The sequence below is a fragment of the Habropoda laboriosa genome, unplaced genomic scaffold (assembly GCF_001263275.1).
Source record: "Habropoda laboriosa isolate 0110345459 unplaced genomic scaffold, ASM126327v1 scaffold134, whole genome shotgun sequence".
Classification (NCBI taxonomy): domain Eukaryota; kingdom Metazoa; phylum Arthropoda; class Insecta; order Hymenoptera; family Apidae; genus Habropoda; species Habropoda laboriosa.
In genome coordinates, this window is record NW_017100266.1 from 633,840 (window position 1) to 634,777 (window position 938).

General features: G+C 22.1%; 2 protein-coding genes across 2 annotated transcripts in view; one reads left to right on the forward strand and one right to left on the reverse strand.

The window, feature by feature from the left end:
- The window catches only part of LOC108573205 (tyrosine--tRNA ligase, mitochondrial), a 9,357-nt gene that overhangs the window by 2,702 nt on the left and 5,717 nt on the right, over positions 1-938 (forward strand). The gene's annotated exons all lie outside the window — the stretch shown is intronic.
- Positions 99-938, reverse strand: part of LOC108573195 (60S ribosome subunit biogenesis protein NIP7 homolog) — a gene marked incomplete at its 3' end in the record, with an annotated part of 4,928 nt that continues 4,088 nt past the window's right edge. Inside the window, exons 2-4 of the mRNA XM_017935585.1 lie at positions 921-933; positions 553-778; positions 99-260 (exon numbers count right to left, since the gene is read on the reverse strand). Coding sequence (XP_017791074.1) covers positions 99-260; positions 553-778; positions 921-933 — 401 coding nt within the window. The remainder of the gene's footprint in view (positions 261-552; positions 779-920; positions 934-938) is intronic.

Sequence of the window (938 nt, forward strand, 5' to 3'; positions counted from 1 at the left end):
GAAGAATCTAGAGTTATTATAAATAAGGAATATCATTTTGGTAATAAACTAAGCAATAAATAATATTATAATTGAATGTTAATTTTGGTATAAAAATGTAATGCTAATATTTTAATTACCAATGGTATGTCATTTGTAGAAAAAATAACTACTCCTTGATACTGAGGTGTATTCTCTGTAATTCTACTTAAGCTAGACTTGGAAATATGGTTTCCATATAAAAATTGTTGTTCTGCAGATGGTTTGAGCCAAATTTTATACTGAAAGGAAAAGTGAAAATATTCATTTAAAACATTCATTTTTAATATTTATATCTATAATTTCATAGTTTTAAAATAAAAAGTTAGTTATTTTGAAATCCTTTGAATTAACTTAATTTTATTAGATAAATATGCAGAATATAAAAGTCTAATAATAAAGTAATTGATTAGAAAATAAAAAAAATTATTTTAAATCTTAATAAAAATTTGGAAATGAAATTGTAAAACACATAAAACAAGTTTAATTTTAATATTTAATTTAATATTTAATATTTAAAAATGATATAATTACCTGTGCATATGGAGCAACATGATATAATGCAGTAATCTGTAATTTAAATTTTCCTGACTTTGTAAATTTTCCAAAACATGTTCCAACACTTGTAAGCCGATCTGGTGTTACCATACTTGCTAATGATAAAATCTTTTCTGAGACATAATATACTCTGCCTTTTCTTTCTCGGAAACAATAAACACCATCTGGTCGATCAATTAATAGTTTCACATTACTTCCAATACTAAAAAAAATAATTTGAATACAAAATAATTACATGTTATGTGTATTTAATATCAAAGATAAGAAAACTGCAGAACTTTTATGAAATTTCAGAAATAACAACTGTAAATAACTTCTTTAACAAAATGATAATATGAAAAAACTATTTAGTTTTTTAGAAT